General features: G+C 47.8%; 1 protein-coding gene and 1 long non-coding RNA gene across 2 annotated transcripts in view; both read right to left on the reverse strand.

Annotated features, from left to right (window-relative positions):
- The window catches only part of ZDHHC15 (zDHHC palmitoyltransferase 15), a 46,455-nt gene extending 31,090 nt beyond the window's left edge, over nt 1-15,365 (reverse strand). Inside the window, exons 1-2 of the mRNA XM_048865238.2 lie at nt 15,110-15,365; nt 918-944 (exon numbers count right to left, since the gene is read on the reverse strand). Coding sequence (XP_048721195.1) covers nt 918-944; nt 15,110-15,227 — 145 coding nt within the window. The 5' untranslated portion in view covers nt 15,228-15,365. The remainder of the gene's footprint in view (nt 1-917; nt 945-15,109) is intronic.
- LOC142073233 (uncharacterized) lies at nt 6,257-7,774 on the reverse strand. Its single transcript, XR_012669998.1, has 2 exons — nt 7,405-7,774; nt 6,257-6,808 (listed from the first exon to the last, which is right to left on the reverse strand). It is a non-coding gene; the product is annotated as an uncharacterized LOC142073233 (long non-coding RNA).
- Nucleotides 15,366-16,085: the final 720 nt, after the last annotated feature.

Below are 16,085 nucleotides of genomic sequence, written 5' to 3' on the forward strand. Positions count from 1 at the left end.
GCAAAACTCCCATTGACCCCCATAGCACAGGGTTGGAATTTAACCCACTGACAGTACGTGCCAATGGTAGCTCTGTCTAATCCTGCCTGCTCCTCCTGACTGATTTATTCGGTGACCTTGTAGTTCTGTTTCTGCTTCCATAAGAATAAACTTTCACATTACTGAACGAATTTGAAGAAGGTGCATGCGAACAAGGAGAGTGCAGTGGTGAACTAGTAATGGGACATAAAACCTTTCACCCCTAGGCCGCTAGTTGTAATTCATATAGAGACTGTAGTTTGAAAGTCATTATCATTCAATGGCTGCCCAGGGGCCTATGGAAAATGAGTTTAGTGGTCTTGGTCGAGAGATGTCTATTTTACAAAACCATTACAAGTGGCATTAAATGATACAGCAATGAAGAACATTAATTGGGGCCACAGGGACTGAACTACTGTTTAGAGATAGTATTTTTACAGAAAAAGTAGGATAGTGTGTGTGAAGGTGCTTTGGGAGCTTGCCCGTGCTGTACTTGTTCTGGGAATAAACAGAGGGTTTCCACTTCCAGTTGGCACCTTTCACTAGCACGGAGAGAGGTTAGAACACTTCTCTTGATACATGCTGTACATATCCTGGTAATCTGCAATCGGGGGAAGGAAATATTGAAAGAGTATGATGGTTTAATGGAATTCTACAAGAAGTTATTGTTTGTAGTCTGCTGGAGCATGGAAATGTTTGCTTTTAAATTTTCTTGTTACTGAACTGAAAGATCCTACTATTTGGAGATTCAGCACGAATACCCTTTCCCTTCCTTCTCTTGAGAGCTGTATGTACATAAATATACAAAAAATGATTTTCAACTGCTTTCTTTTAAGTAGATGTTTGTGCACTTTTGGAACTATGGACAAATGCCAAGCTATTTAATAAAATTCACCTACCTTGTTCTACAGGATTGGTTAGAGTCACTGAAAAAGAAAAAACAACTATATGTTTATGCAGCAGATGAAATTCCCAAAGAAGTCTATAATCTTTTCTAAAACAAAATAAAAATAAAAAAAAGAATTTCAATATGCTAGAAGACCAAAAAGAAATGATTCCCAATTTTTATCATTAAACCATGATCAGACATAACACTACACCTGGGAAAGCAGCTCTTTTCATTTATTCCCTTGAATGGGCTCCATAATAAAAAGTTCAATCATCTTAGTTACACCATTTTCCATTCCAACAAAATGTAATTTTTCTCAGGAGTCCCAATGGTATTGATGCCTGCAGATAATCAGGGCTCCTCTAACAGCCTGTCCAAATAACATCTTCACTTATTTACTGATATGCCTGCTTGGAGCTAGTTTACAGCTGCTTTCATTTCTACATTGGAAGTCTTGTTTACTAATATCCATGGATAGTACAGTTAATTTTGTATTAATGTAAAATTAAAGTAGACTGTCATGGCCTAGCCAGGTAGCCAATCAGTGGTACTCTGCAATGACACAGCGTCTTACTTGGACCCATCTAGCTGCAATCTGGATTAACAGGGCACCAAAAGCACTATGGAGCTCACTGCTTGCTTCAGCCTGCAGGGAGGAGGGGTACATTGCTCAACAGCTACTCTGAGTACAGAGCAGTTGCCCCTGAGGAGGGAGGGGGAGAGCTGTGAGAGCTTTGTGTTGCTCAGCAGTTACCCCTCTAGGTTGATTTAAGGAGTGGCAAAATTGACAGGATGCAATAGGAGATCTGCCCAGTTCTCAGCTGGTGGTTAGTGGCTATGAAGCTGACCCTTGTTAGTGGATAAAAAGAACAAATTCTCAGGAAATGCACAAGTGTCATTAGCCACAATACATTTTTGGTAAAGAAACTAAGGTCCAAAAAGATCCTGTCATTTTAGCTGATACTTCTCCCTCATTTCCAAAATTTGTCTCTTCTCTCTCTCTCTGGGGAGGGAACAAGATTAAAAAACCTCTGTTTCAGAAATTTGGGTGTTTTTGAACTCTGTTACAAGTAAGGCAAATATTTCTAAAACTGACAGTTGAATAAAAACACAGTTACCCGCCTAGGAAACTGAAGTTACGCAGGTAACTTTACACATATGATCAGACAATGAGATACAGCTTAGTATGTGTAACCTCTGATTTTTTTTAAAGTTTCAACACCTTTTGGCAAACACTCATAAATAAACAAGTTTTTGGGCTGTGACTTCATTTGCTCCAACAAGCTAAACCTAGTGGGATCAAGACAGTATTTAAAAGGGAGACTTCTCCAAGGAAAAACACTGGGTTCTACAGGAAGAGATACTGATGAATTAAGAGAAGTTGTTGGTACATATTGTGGTATTAAGGAGCTCCTACTACTCTTGACTGTCCTGGGGTCATATGATTTAGATGAAGAGTTATAAATGCTTACGTTAGAATGATAACACACAATCTCTTATGTCAGTAGCAGGCACCATAAAAGTTTAGACGACAGGGTAAAGCCACCTTGAAAACTGAGCAGATCTGATCCACATTTATCTAGAAACAATGGCTAGCCCCTCCATGCCATTTTTAGGGTATGTCTACACAACGGAATAAGGTCGAATTTATAGAAGTCGGTTTTTTAGAAATCGGTTTTATATATTCGAGTGTGTGTGTCCCCACAGAAAATGCTCTAAGTGCATTAAGTGCATTAACTCGGCGGAGCGCTTCCACAGTTCTGAGGCTAGAGTCGACTTCCGGAGCGTTGCACTGTGGGTAGCTATCCCACAGTTCCCGCAGTCTCCGCTGCCCATTGGAATTCTGGGTTGAGATCCCAATGCCTGATGGGGCTAAAACATTGTCGCGGGTGGTTCTGGGTATATATCGTCAGGCCCCCGTTCCCTCCCTCCCTCCGTGAAAGGAAGGGCAGACAATCATTTCGCGCCTTTTTTCCTGAGTTACCTGTGCAGACGCCATACCACGGCAAGCATGGAGCCCGCTCAGGTAACCGTCACCCTATGTCTCCTGGGTGCTGGCAGACGCGGTACGGCATTGCTACACAGTAGCAGCAACCCATTGCCTTCTGGCAGCAGACGGTGCAATACGATTGGTAGTCGTCCTCGTCGTGTCCGAGGTGCTCCTGGCCACGTCGGCTGGGAGCTCCTGGGCAGACATGGGTGCAGGGACTAAATTTGGAGTGACTTGACCAGGTCATTCTCTTTAGTCCTGCCTGCAGTCAGTCCTATTGAACCGTCTTATGGTGAGCGGGCAGGCGATACGGACTGCCAGCAGTCGTACTGTACCATCTTCTGCCGAGCAGCCATGAGATGTGGATGGCATGCAGTCCTTCTGCACCGTCTGCTGCCAGCCAAAGATGTAAAAGATAGATGGAGTGGATCAAAACAAGAAATAGACCAGATTTGTTTTGTACTCATTTGCTTCCCCCCCTCCCCTGTCTAGGGGACTCATTCTTCTAGATCACACTGCAGTCACTCACAGAGAAGGTGCAGCGAGGTAAATCTAGCCATGTATCAATCAGAGGCCAGGCTAACCTTCTTGTTCCAATAAGGACAATAACTTAGGTGCACCATTTCTTATTGGAACCCTCCGTGAAGTCCTGCCTGAAATACTCCTAGATGTAAAGCCACCCCCTTTGTTGATTTTAGCTCCCTGAAGCCAACCCTGTAAGCGCCCCTCCCGGCGTCAGAGCAACGGCAAACAATCGGGCATCTGAGAGTGCTGTCCAGAGCAGTCACAATGGAGCACTCTGATGGGGCTAAAACATTGTCGCGGGTGGTTCTGGGTACGTATCGTCAGGCCCCCGTTCCCTCCCTCCCTCCGTGAAATCAAGGGCAGACAATCATTTCGCGCCTTTTTTCCTGAGTTACCTGTGCAGACGCCATACCACGGCAAGCATGGAGCCCGCTCAGGTAACCGTCACCCTATGTCTCCTGGGTGCTGGCAGACGCGGTACGGCTTTGCTGCACAGTAGCAGCAACCCATTGCCTTCTGGCAGCAGACGGTGCAATACGATTGGTAGTCGTCCTCGTCGTGTCCGAGGTGCTCCTGGCCACGTCGGCTGGGAGCGCCTGGGCAGACATGGGCGCAGGGACTAAATTTGGAGTGACTTGACCAGGTCATTCTCTTTAGTCCTGCAGTCAGTCCTATTGAACCGTCTTATGGTGAGCGGGCAGGCGATACGGACTGCTAGCAGTCGTACTGTACCATCTTCTGCCAGGCAGGCAAGAGATGAGGATTGCTAGCAGTCGTACTGTACCATCTTCTGCCAGGCAGGCAAGAGATGGGGATGGCTAGCAGTCGTACTGTACCATCTTCTGCCGAGCAGCCATGAGATGTGGATGGCATGCAGTCCTTCTGCACCGTCTGCTGCCAGCCAAAGATGTAAAAGATAGATGGAGTGGGTCAAAACAAGAAATAGACCAGATTTGTTTTGTACTCATTTGCTTCCCCCCCTCCCCTGTCTAGGGGACTCATTCCTCTAGGTCACACTGCAGTCACTCACAGAGAAGGTGCAGAGAGGTAAATCTAGGCATGTATCAGTCAGAGGCCAGGCTAACCTCCTTGTTCCAATAAGAACAATAACTTAGGTGCACCATTTCTTATTGGAACCCTCCATGAAGTCCTGCCTGAAATACTTCTTGATGTACAGGCACCCCCTTTGTTGATTTTAGCTCCCTGAAGCCAACCCTGTAAGCCGTGTCGTCAGTCGCCCCTCCCTCCGTCAGAGCAACGGCAGACAATCGTTCCGCGCCTTTTTTCTGTGCGGACGCCATACCAAGGCAAGCATGGAGGCCGCTCAGCTCACTTTGGCAATTAGGAGCACATTAAACACCACACGCATTATCCAGCAGTATATGCAGCACCAGAACCTGGCAAAGCGATACCGGGTGAGGAGGCGACGTCAGCGCGGTCACGTGAGTGATCAGGACATGGACACAGATTTCTCTGAAAGCATGGGCCCTGACAATGCATGCATCATGGTGCTAATGGGGCAGGTTCATGCTGTGGAACGCCGATTCTGGGCTCGGGAAACAAGCACAGACTGGTGGGACCGCATAGTGTTGCAGGTCTGGGACGATTCCCAGTGGCTGCGAAACTTTCGCATGCGTAAGGGCACTTTCATGGAACTTTGTGACTTGCTTTCCCCTGCCCTGAAGCGCATGAATACCAAGATGAGAGCAGCCCTCACAGTTGAGAAGCGAGTGGCGATAGCCCTGTGGAAGCTTGCAACGCCAGACAGCTACCGGTCAGTTGGGAATCAATTTGGAGTGGGCAAATCTACTGTGGGGGCTGCTGTGATGCAAGTAGCCCATGCAATCAAAGATCTGCTGATATCAAGGGTAGTGACCCTGGGAAATGTGCAGGTCATAGTGGATGGCTTTGCTGCAATGGGATTCCCTAACTGTGGTGGGGCCATAGACGGAACCCATATCCCTATCTTGGCACCGGAGCACCAAGCCGCCGAGTACATAAACCGCAAGGGGTACTTTTCGATAGTGCTGCAAGCTCTGGTGGATCACAAGGGACGTTTCACCAACATCAACGTGGGATGGCCGGGAAAGGTGCATGACGCTCGCATCTTCAGGAACTCTGGTCTGTTTCAAAAGCTGCAGGAAGGGACTTTATTCCCAGACCAGAAAATAACTGTTGGGGATGTTGAAATGCCTATATGTATCCTTGGGGACCCAGCCTACCCCTTAATGCCATGGCTCATGAAGCCGTACACAGGCAGCCTGGACAGTAGTCAGGAGCTGTTCAACTACAGGCTGAGCAAGTGCAGAATGGTGGTAGAATGTGCATTTGGACGTTTAAAGGCGCGCTGGCGCAGTTTACTGACTCGCTTAGACCTCAGCAAAACCAATATTCCCACTGTTATTACTGCTTGCTGTGTACTCCACAATATCTGTGAGAGTAAGGGGGAGACGTTTATGGCGGGGTGGGAGGTTGAGGCAAATCGCCTGGCTGCTGGTTACGCGCAGCCAGACACCAGGGCGGTTAGAAGAGCACAGGAGGGCGCGGTACGCATCAGAGAAGCTTTGAAAACCAGTTTCATGACTGGCCAGGCTACGGTGTGAAAGTTTTGTTTGTTTCTCCTTGATGAAACCCCCCGCCCCTTGGTTCACTCTACTTCCCTGTAAGCTAACCACCCGCCCCTCCTCCCTTCAATCACCGCTTGCAGAGGCAATAAAGTCATTGTTGCTTCACATTCATGCATTCTTTATTCATTCATCACACAAATAGGGGGATGACTACCAAGGTAGCCCAGGAGGGGTGGTGGAGGAGGGAAGGAAAATGCCACACAGCACTTTAAGCACAGCACTTTAAAAGTTTACAACTTTAAAATTTATTGAATGACAGCCTTCTTTTTTTTGGGCAATCCTCTGTGGTGGAGTGGCTGGTTGGCCGGAGGCCCCCCCACCGCATTCTTGGGCATCTGGGTGTGGAGGCTATGGAACTTGGGGAGGAGGGCGGTTGGTTACAGAGGGGCTGCAGTGGCAGTCTGTGCTCCAGCTGCCTTTGCTGCAGCTCAACCATACACTGGAGCATACTGGTTTGGTCCTGCAGCAGCCTCAGCATTGAATCCTGCCTCCTCTCATCATGCTGCCGCCACATTTGAGCTTCAGCCCTGTCTTCAGCCCACCACTTACTCTCTTCAGCCCGCCACCTCTCCTCCCGGTCATTTTGTGCTTTCCTGCACTCTGACATTATTTGCCTCCACGCATTCGTCTGTGCTCTGTCAGTGTGGGAGGACAGCATGAGCTCGGAGAACATTTCATCGCGAGTGCGTTTTTTTTTCTTTCCAAGCTTCACTAGCCTCTGGGAAGGAGAAGATCCTGTGATCATTGAAACACATGCAGCTGGTGGAGGAAAAAAAAAAAAAAAAGGGACAGCGGTATTTAAAAAGACACATTTTATAAAACAGTGGCTACACTCTTTCAGGGTAAACCTTGCTGTTAACATTACATACATAGCACATGTGCTTTCGTTACAAGGTCGCATTTTGCCTCCTCCCACCGCGTGACTACCCCCTCAACCTTCTCCCCTCCCTGTGGCTAACAGCGGGGAACATTTCTGTTTAGCCACAGGCAAACAGCCCAGCAGGAATGGGCTCCTCTGAGTGTCCCCTGAAGAAAAGCACTCTATTTCAACCAGGTGACCATGAATTATATCTCACTCTCCTGAGGATAACACAGAGAGATAAAGAACGGATTTTGGTTGAATGCCAGCAAACATACACTGCAATGCTTTGTTCTACAGTGATTCCCGAGTACGTGTTACTGGCCTGGAGTGGTAAAGTGTCCTACCATGAAGGACGAAATAAGGCTGCCCTCCCCAGAAACCTTTTGCAAAGGCTTTAGGAGTACATCTAGGAGAACCGCGAATGCCAGGGCAAAGTAATCCTTTCACATGCTTGCTTTTAAACCATGTATAGTATTTTAAAAGGTACACTCACCAGAGGTCCCTTCTCCCCCTGCTGGGTCCAGGAGGCAGCCTTGGGTGGGTTCGGGGGGTACTGGCTCCAGGTCTAGGGTGAGAAACAGTTCCTGGCTGTCGGGAAAACCGGTTTCTCCGCTTGCTTGCTGTGAGCTATCATCTTCTTCGTCCCCAAAACCTGCTTCCGTATTGCCTCCATCTCCACTGAAGGAGTCAAACAACACGGCTGGGGTAGTGGTGGCTGAACCCCCTAAAATGGCATGCAGCTCATCATAGAAGCGGCATGTTTGGGGCTCTGACCCAGAGCGGCTGTTCGCCTCTCTGGTTTTCTGGTAGGCTTGCCTCAGCTCCTTCAGTTTCACGTGGCACTGCTTCGGGTCCCTGTTATGGCCTCTGTCCTTCATACCCTGGGAGATTTTCACAAAGGTTTTGGCATTTCGAAAACTGGAACGGAGTTCTGATAGCACGGATTCCTCTCCCCAAACAGCGATCAGATCCCGTACCTCCCGTTCGGTCCATGCTGGAGCTCTTTTGCGATTCTGGGACTCCATCATGGTCACCTGTGCTGATGAGCTCTGCATAGTCACCTGCAGCTTGCCACGCTGGCCAAACAGGAAATGAGATTCAAAAGTTCGCGGTTCTTTTCCTGTCTACCTGGCCAGTGCATCTGAGTTGAGAGTGCTGTCCGGAGCGGTCACAATGGAGCACTCTGGGATAGCTCCCGGAGGCCAATACCATCGAATTGTGTCCACAGTACCCCAAATTCGAGCCGGCAATGTCGATTTAAGTGCTAATCCACTTGTCAGGGGTGGAGTAAGGAAATCGATTTTAAGAGCCCTTTAAGTCGAAATAAAGGGCTTCATTGTGTGGACGGGTGCAGGTTTACATCGATTTAACGCTGCTAAATTCGACCTAAAGTCCTAGTGTAGACCAGGGCCCAGAGTCATTATTCAGCTTCTGGGAAAACATCAATGCTCTGGCCTTTTGGAACTCCCAATGTTTCCAAAACAGCTGCAGTTTCTACCTGGGTAAATAAGACTTAACTACATCAGGTTTAATCTCATCAATTTATCTGATACCCATGACAGAACATAACTCAGGTCCAACCCCTTATGCTGAGGGCAGGGCTGAGTAAACCTGGACCATCCCTGACAGCTGTATGCTTAACCTGCTCTTAAAAATCTCCAATAATGGGGATTCCACAATCTCTCTTGGAAGTCTATTCCAGATCTTAACTACCCTTACAGTTAAAACATTTTCTAATATCTAATCTAAATCTTCCTTGCCGCAGATTAAGCCAATTACTTCCTGTCCTACCTGAAAGCCCTCTTTATAACCACCTTTAACACACAGGAAGACTGTTATCAGGTCCCCCACTCAGGCTTCTTTTCTTAAGACTAAACATGCCCAGTTTTTTTAGCCTTTCCTCACAGGTCAGGTTTTCTAAATCTTTTATCGTTTTTGTTGTTTTCCTCTGGACGCTCTCAATTTGACAAGATCTTTTCTAAAGCGTGGCCCCCAGAATTGGACACACTACTCTAGCTGAGGCATGAGCAGTTCTGAGTATATCAGGACAATTACCTCCCATTTAACATTCCTGTTCGTACACCTTAGAATGACATTAGCCATTTTTCGCAACAGCATCACATTCAGTTTGTGATCCACTATAACCAACAAATCCTTTTCAGCAGTACTTCCATCTAGCCAGTTGTTCCCCATTTTGTAGTTGTGCATTTGATTTTTCCTTCTTAAGTATAGTGCTCTGCACTTGGTTTTACTGAATTTTGTCTTGTCAATTCCAGACCACATCTCCAATTTGTCAAGGCCATTTTGAATGCTAATCCTGTCTTCCAAAGCACTTGCAATCCCTCCCAGCTTGGTGTCATCCACAAATTTTATAAGCATACTCTCCATTCCATTATCCAAGTCATTAATGAAAATACTGAACAGTACCTGACCCAGAATTGACTGCTGCAGGACCCGACTAGAAACACCCTCCCAGTTTGACAGCGATCCATTGATAATTACTCTTTGAATATGGTCTTTCAACCGGTTCACATGGAAAATACAAATTAGAATAGGAACTGAGATGTATTGCATATGTTGATGAAGGTGGCTTTTGTTAATGCCATGCTATCTGGTACTTTTGAGCCGTAGGCTATTTGAAATCAGCTAAGTAATCAGGTTTTTATAGTTGAAAAATACAGCAAAATTTATCATTTGCCTATGCATGGTCATTTATTCACATCTGAATATGCAATATCCTCTTCCCTTTTCTTTGGTTCTTTGAAAATCAGCACTACGAGACCTCACTAGCATTACACAACTGCTGCCTGGCTCCCTCCTAAGGCTCATTTTGATGCCCACAGTAGGACCCCCCCATGCATCATAAGTCCAAGGATCTGCTTTAGTGGGAGTGGAAGCTTTAACCCAGGGACTGGCAACCTTTGGCACGCGGCCTGCCAGGGTAAGCCCCCTGGTGGGCCAGGCTGGTTTGTTTGCCTGCCGCATCCACAGGTTCGGCCAATCGCGGCTCCCACTGGCCGTGGTTAACTGTTCCAGGCCACTGTGGGAAGCAGTGGCCAGCACATCCCTCGGTCCGCACCGCTTCCCACAACTCCCATTGGCCTGAAATGGCAAACCGCGGCCAGTGGGAGCCGCGATTGGCCAAACCCGCGGATGCGGCAGGTAAACAAACTGGCCCAGCCCATCGGGGAGCTTACCCTGGTGGGCCGCATGCCAAACATTGCCAATCCCTGCTTTAACTCTATGGTTTTGCAACAGTTTGTTCTTTTCCCTCTTCCTTGACGTGGCATAATATTCACACCTCCAGCACCCTCATTCCCTATCATTCTCATGCTGTGGTAGCATCCGCCAGCCAGTCACTGGAACCAGATCCCCTCTGAAGCATGGCTTTATATCCAAATCAGGCAGCAATAGCTGCAGTGATAATAGTGTGAGATATTCCCTCTGGAATAGAGTACATCACCTCTACACCGTTTCAAACTCACAGTGGTACTATGTTACAGAATCTGTTTAAAAGAAAAAGAAAAATTGTATTATGCCAAGAGTTCAGAAGGGCCAACTTTGTGCTCTAAGCATCAGTTTTCAGATATGTGCATTCCCTAGAAAAGCAGATTCAAATCCTAAGAGCATCAATTCAGCCATTCATCCTTCCAATACAGATAAACTAAGTTTCATACAGTTATTGTGTTTGTGGGGTGTGTGTGTGTGTGTGCATGCATCTCTTTTAGGTGAAATTTTAGACATTGAGGTCCTGTCTGCTCTGCATGGGCTTTGAAGAGACCAATGGTTTGACCAAGAACACAGGAAACAAACTTCTTCTTCCCTCACTGTCACCCTGTTTGAAACACTTCACCCAGTTTGTGGCTGCAGAACAATCTACAGTCGAAAAGCATGATATGGGCCTGTGGAAGTAGATAAAGGGAATTTGGATGCTGACTTTAATGGGAGTTGGATTTGATCTTATAAGAACTAAATATTATTATTACTAAACTTATATAGTCCTTCTATCAAAACACTTTCCAAAACTCCAATGGTACTTTAGGTACATATTTTGTTAACCTCTTTATGTCATTGGGCTAATAAACCACTGACCATATCTGCGCAGCTGGGGGCTACAGTCCCTTTAAATTAATTCCTAAAAGGAATTATGTAGTTCTAATCTCAGTAAAAGGAGAATAAAAAAAGAGTCCTGGGGTGGCTTCTCTTGACTACGTGTTGAAATGAAACAACAAATGCAGGGCAACTTCCTTGTACCTAGTCCAACTGTAGAAAAACAAAAATAGATCTTACCATGGTTACTGCCTTGCCTACCACCAGTACAGTCCTTCTGAGCACAAGACAAGCAAATGTTTCTGCAGTTTTGCCACTCCCCTTGTTGGGGTCTGGTTCAAGAGCCTTCTAGGTTAGGAGGAGACCAGAAAGCAGCTCTTTTCTCATCTCAGAAACATCCCTCACTCCTCTCTCATGACCTCTCCTTCCTTTATTTGGCTTTACCCCAATAAAGAGGTACAGCCATCAGTTCCACCTCCCCGTTGCTTAACACACACAGCTGTCAGCTCTACCCATCTCTTTTAGGTACAGTGTCTTCCTTTCTGGCTAGTGAGGAGGTTTAACTCCTTCTTGGGTCACATGATGGGCACATAAGTGGTGACCCATGAAGTGACTCAGGCTTTGCGATGCCTTTTAGGTGCCTAGAAAAATCACACGAATGCTGCTGAGATCCAGAAAGCCTGAGTTAGGCACCTAGGTTCCTTACAAAATGAATGAGGAAGGATAGGCTCCTTAGATTACTTAGGTTACTCTGAAACCCCTCCTTAGATTGTAATCCACAAAGCCAGCATGCTAGGTGGGGAGCCACCTAAACTAGCCAATGAGAGATGCTGACCAGAGAGCCCGGCCCCTCTCACAGAGATAAGCACTTAACTATGGGCTGCAAGGAGGCATCTTTACTAGTGATCCAGGACCCAGAGAAACATAGGCATTTGGTCACCAAAGCTGCACATGGGACCCAAACCAAATGACAGGAGGATCAGGAAGACTTTCCATATAGCCTGTAGTCTAATGCACAGGGTAATCCTCCAGGATGCTAGAGACTCTCCTGATTCAAGTCCCCCTTCCTACTGAGGGGTAGAAGGGATCTGAGCAGGGATCTGACAGGAGAGTGCTCTAATCACTAGGCTATGGAGTCATTTTAACTCTTTCTTTGGCCCAATTACTATTTATTATTCCATTGTTTAAATCAGTGGTTCCCAAACTTGTTCTGCCACTTGTGCGGGGAAAGCCCCTGGAGGGCCGGACCAGTTTGTTTACCTGCCGCGTCTGCAGGTTTGGCCTATCACGGCTCCCAGTGGCTACGGTTCGCTGCTCCAGCCCAAAGGAGCAGCGATCGGCCAAACCTGCGGACATGGCAGGTAAACCAGCCCGGCCCGGCCCGCCAGGGGTTTTCCCTGCACAAGGATCTGAACAAGTTTGGGAACCACTGGTTTAAATTAAAGTGGAATGCTTTCAATAGGAGCGACTGAGGAAGACCTACATCAGGATATTCCATAGATTGGTGACTAGGGCACTCACCTGATCTATCTCTGGCACCTAGAGAAAGGCTGCAGTGCACATACCCAGAGGTGCTGAGTGAGTTTAGGCAACTATTGATTTAGGTGGTAGCCAAATAGGAGTTTTAAGGGCTGCAATGGTGCTTAAAAACAGGACTCAGGTGCTTATAAATGGGATGTAGGTGCCTAAATACCTTCATAGATTGCACCCAGACATCCTACCACAAAGTGCTATGGAAATGTTAAATACTATTACATGCATCATATTATTTTAAACTTCCCTGCAAACTTACTAATAATCACTTTAGCCTCTTAGGTAGTACTGCAACAAAGCAATTTATTGCAGACAGCACTCATTGTTCTTATAAGTTAATCATTCAAATAGCAAAAGCCTAGGTTAGATAAAGAGACAAAAGAAATTGGTCTGCATTGCACAGCATCACTCACTATTCTTTATTTAATTTAAATGAAAACCACCTTTAAATATGGTTCAGGATCCATTAACATGAAATTTTATTGGAGGTCTGTGTCTCCCCCAACCCCCTCAACTTCATATTTATTTTTATGAACCCATCGCCATAGCACCTGAAAATATGAGATTCAGATTCAACTCCACATTCAACAGCCAACAATACCAGTTCAACATTAGCTAAGAAAAGAACTCAGTCATGAATCTGGGGTAGTGGGATGCCTAGTGCATCACAAACATTCCCCAAATTAATCGCATCCTGGAACTGGCATACTAATGGAAAAAGCAAAAAAACTTTAAAAACAGACTCAAATGAGAAACCGCAGAACTGGAATTAATTTGCAAACTGGACACCATCAAATTAGGCTTGAATAAAGACTGGGAGTGGATGGGTCATTACACAAACTAAAAACTATTTCCCCATGCTAATTTCCCCCCCTAATGTTACTCACACCTTCTTGTCAACTGTTTGAAATGGGCCATCCTGATTATCACTACAAAAGGTTTTTTTCCTCCTGCTGATAACAGCCCACCTTAATTGATTTGTCTCATTAGAGTTGGTATGGCAACCCCCATCTTTTCATGTTCTCTCTGTGTGTGTGTACATATATATATATCTTCCAACTGTATTTTCCACTCCAGGCATCTGATGAAATGGGTTTTAGCCCACGAAAGCTTATGCCCAAATAAATTTGTTAGTCTCTAAGGTGCCACAAGTACTCCTTGGTTTTTTTGGGGTTTTTTTTTTTTGCTGGTACAGACTCACATGGCTACCTCTCTGAAACAAATATATCTGTCATTAGAACAAGTCACTTTCTACATCTAAGGTTACATCTATAGTACTAACTGCGGGGTGTGATTCCCCTGCTTGTTTACACATACTCCCCTCTGCTACTGCAACTGTATAGACATAGTAAGATGCAAAGAGCAGAGCCACCTCCCCAACTCTCCTGAAACTCATGATAAATGACATTCCCTGTGGACCCAACTGTGCCAACACAAGACCAGATGAATCATCCTATTAAGACTCAGTAATACTAGCAGAATCAGGGTCCTTATCCATAATAACTTCACAAATAATGGTGTGTTTGTGAGCTACTGCTCTTGCATTGGACAATGCAAACCTAAAGTTAGTCACTGTTACCCCTGTCTCGCACTTCTGAGATGAGAGTCAGTGCAAGATCAGTGGTGACAGATGTTGTGTCCAAGTGACCACAGATGTTGACCAACTGGTCTATATCTGGATGTGTCTCTTTTCTGGGTAATCTACTCAACAAGAATTTAAAGGGCCCATGCGCAAAGAATTTATTTACGGCCAAACGTGCAGCTCAGAACAAACACTGCTACTCTCACCCCGCATATGAATGCTGCTTTTACTACCATCATAGTGCTGTCAACTCTCATGGTATCACAAGTCTCAAAATATTTAGGGTTTTGTGTCAAGCCCAAGCTCTTGGAGTCACACAGTCATAAGAATCTCAGCTTTTATTTCTTTAAAAAAAGATTCTAGCGTTCATGGTTGCAGGAAAAAGCTTGAGCCTTTACTCAAACCCCAGAAGGGAAATAATAAGCATCTAAAAACTATTATTTTTACAGTTGCCATTATTCTGGGGGGCCTAAATAGTGATTTTTAAAAAACACTTAAGAGTTGACAGTTTGTATCTCCCCATCTCCTCCCCAGTCTGGAAGGGAATGAATCCTCCCCATCCCCCCAGGCTGGGGCCAAATATTTAGGCTCTTTCCTCTTGCCAGACTCTCTTCAATCCCCCCTCTCCTTCTGGGAGACCCCACATACACACCCCACTCATATACAGGATGGGGGGAAATACGGGGGTGTCAGCTTCTCTCTCACCCCAGGTTACTGTCGCTGCTTCACACAATCACATTTATTCATCCAGTGCCCCCTCAATCCTGTTCCCCAGTCCCCCAAGCAGAACTTCACTCCTCCACTCACCCAAATTTCAGGTCCCTGGCCAGGCACAAGCAGAACCCCCCCAGCCCACCCAGGCAGAGCCCCCCACTCACCCGGGGAGAGCTCCCCCAGCCCACCCAGGCAGAGCCCCCCACTCACCCGGGGAGAGCTCCCCCAGCCCACCCAGGCAGAGCCCCCTCCCACCCACTCACCCAGGGAGAGGCCCCGCCCCTCCACCAGCCCAGCCGGGCAGAGCCCCCCCACTCACCCAGGCAGAGCTCGCACACGTAGGCGTAGTAGGACCAGAGCACCACCAGGGTGATAATAACGACCGGCACCCAGGCGAGCACCCGCTGGCAGCACCGCAGCCCCCTAGACAGAGCCATCTTCTCCCCAGCCCCATCCGCATCGGCGATCCATAGAGAGGGGCTGGCGCAGGGCGGGGAAGCCGGCGGCTCGGAACTCCACTGAGGAGGCCTGGCAAGCCGCGGCTAGCGGAGGTCTGGCGCCGCTGGCCATTGCGCCGCAGCGCCACCTGGCGGGGACTGCGCTGGCAGTGCACAGCAAAGGCCGTTCCCGCAGAGCGGGGGGAGCCGGGGCAGGGCGGAGGGCGCTGCGTGGGGAAGGGCAGGCGGGGACCGTGGCCATGGGCTGCGTGGTGGGAGCCCTGCTGGTAGGTGAGACGCAAGGTGGGCGGGACAATATCGTTCCCCTGTTGGGCCAGAGAGAACTGGAGCTGCCTGGAGCCAAGGAAGAGCTTTGGGAAGGGCCAAAGGGTCTCTCACCAACAGCAGTTGGTCCAGTCACCAATACAGTGGAGTCGCATCTTACGCGGGGGTGAGGTTCTAAGGTCAGCGGCTAAAATGAAAATCACGTAGAATCAAAATTTCCCTTGAAAATCCCTTAAATCGCCCTTAAAGTACAGTATACACTAGAACAGGGGTCGGCAAACTACGGCACACGAGCCGATTTTTTTTTTAAATGGCACACTGCAGGTCCCGGCCGGCGGCGGGCTCAGGGCGCCCGGGACCCCCGGCCGGCGGCGGGCTCAGGGCGCCCGGGACCCCCGGCCGGCGGCGGGCTCAGGGCGCCCGGGACCCCCGGCCGGCGGCGGGCTCAGGGCGCCCGGGACCCCCGGCCGGCGGCGGGCTCAGGGCGCCCGGGACCCCCGGCCGGCGGCGGGCTCAGGGCGCCCGGGACCCCCGGCCGGCGGCGGGCTCAGGGCGCCCGGGACCCCCGGCCGG

Source organism: Caretta caretta, chromosome 9 (assembly GCF_965140235.1).
Source record: "Caretta caretta isolate rCarCar2 chromosome 9, rCarCar1.hap1, whole genome shotgun sequence".
In the NCBI taxonomy this organism is placed as follows: Eukaryota; Metazoa; Chordata; order Testudines; family Cheloniidae; genus Caretta; species Caretta caretta.